Source organism: Urtica dioica, chromosome 6 (genome assembly GCF_054948205.1).
Source record: "Urtica dioica subsp. dioica isolate 48M chromosome 6, U.dioica_male_clone48M_v1_H2, whole genome shotgun sequence".
NCBI classification, from domain to species: Eukaryota; Viridiplantae; Streptophyta; class Magnoliopsida; order Rosales; family Urticaceae; genus Urtica; species Urtica dioica.
The window spans coordinates 34,818,613-34,820,498 of NC_142761.1; the positions used below are offsets into that span (position 1 = coordinate 34,818,613).

A 1,886-nucleotide genomic window follows, 5' to 3' on the forward strand; every position below is an offset into this window, starting at 1 on the left:
AATCACGTTTTTCTAATATTTAGCATTCCAATTCAACAAGACGACAAGCGTCACCGGTATATTCTTTTTTTACATCGGTATATATAGTTCAACATTTGAATGTATAGTACAAATATTAAAACAAAATAAGCATCTAACGTTTGACTTTTAACTACGCCCCCGAAAAATAAAATTTAAACATTAACCGAAAATTAATGGTTTCGTATATGCTAAATATAGAAAAATTTGTTGTAACTAATTAATACTCTAATTTTTTTTTAAGATTCTAAGTAAAAAAAAATTTAATTAAAAAAATCACTATTTTGGCAGTAAATTAATTAATTAAAGAGTAAATTTAATATACGCTTTAAGTTAATTTAATTTACGTTTTAATTAATTAATTTATTCCAGATTTGTTGAGATATTTTTTTAATAAAATAAAACTTTGTCTGTTTTTTAAAATGAAAATGAATGTGGACTATTGAGCATTTGACTTAATTGCTCCCAAAATATAATTAGGAAATATCGATATATTCATTATTTATCCTACAAAGTTATGGCCCTTAAATAAAAACTTATCCTATAACTGAGCCGATTTGCTTACCACGCCAAAGAAAAGTTCGCTCACCACGCTAATAGTACCAATTTATTCTTACATTGTTTGAGAAACTCGTAATATCAAACAAAAGAAGAAACAAAAAAACGCAAACCCATGGCAGTCATTGATATACATGTAGTGTACTGTTAAAAAAAAACTGCAAAATTACATTTTACTAATTATTTCCAAGAGAAGTCTTTAGTCCAGTTGACCTCATCGTTGCTGAAAAAGAATCCATTCTGAGTGACGAGCCAAGAGCACTTCTTGAGCGGACCACAACGAAATACGTCCCTTGAAACCCGAAAAGCATGAAACTTCTTCCTCTTCCTGTCCCATTTGACGGTGCACAGGTAGTTCGGTGTTCTCCAAAAGTAGTCCGTACGGACGCGCCAACTGAAATCGTCACCCTCTTGTAGCGCGCGACCACCCATGTCTCCGTGCTCCGAGGAGCACCAGATCACCACCGCAAGCGATGAGTTGTCTGTGAACCCGTTGACCACCCGAACCTCGTACACCGTTCCCGGCTCGAGGTATCTCTGCCCCGGCGGTGATAACAAGGCAAGAATGGTCAACACGCCCAGGGTCAACACCACGGTCAATGGTGTTATCAGACTTTTTCTGTTCTTCATCATCATCATCATAACCACCATACTAGTGTTTAAGTTTATTTTATATTTCTCTTATACTGTCGTTTTGTAGTAGGTTTGTTCACTAACAAATTTGTCAGTTATTGTGAGAATATGTATGTGTGTGTGTGTATATATATATATATATATTTAGAAAAAATCTTAAAGGCGTATATTTTTTTTTTTAAATAAAGGCGTAGATTTTTTCTATATATATATATATATATATTATAAATGCGTAGATTTTTTTTTCTAAATATATATATATATATATCTATATATTATAAAGGCGTAGAGATATAGAGTGTCGATGGTAATCATGTATGCTCATAAATGAATAAGTAAATTAGTGTCTATCTAAAAAGTGTGCGGAAATTATGTGTTAATACAGACATCGAATATAATGTAGAGTAATGCTACAATTTATTCCAATTCAATAGATGAAATATATATGCGTAAAAAAATTAAAAAAAAAATGATAACTCAATCCGGTGCAACGTCATTTATTTTGAAGGATAATTTACTTAGTGAAAAGGAAATTAACTATATGAAAAGTAGTCAATAGTACACAATGATCTTATATGAACGATCCCCGTCTCGAAAACTTTATCTTATAATTACCCGTGGATTCCAACATAAATATATTTGAGATCCCCTCACTTCTACTCGTAAACACTCTCTCA

The 1,886-nt window shown here is 31.9% G+C and overlaps 1 protein-coding gene across 1 annotated transcript; it reads right to left on the reverse strand.

Moving 5' to 3' along the window:
• Positions 1 to 583: 583 nt before the first annotated feature.
• LOC149393782 (S-protein homolog 29-like) lies at positions 584 to 1,267 on the reverse strand. The gene has a single exon (XM_089617837.1). It carries the CDS (start codon positions 1,225 to 1,227, stop codon positions 757 to 759), a length of 471 nt encoding a protein of 156 aa, XP_089473963.1. The 5' UTR covers positions 1,228 to 1,267; the 3' UTR covers positions 584 to 756.
• Positions 1,268 to 1,886: the final 619 nt, after the last annotated feature.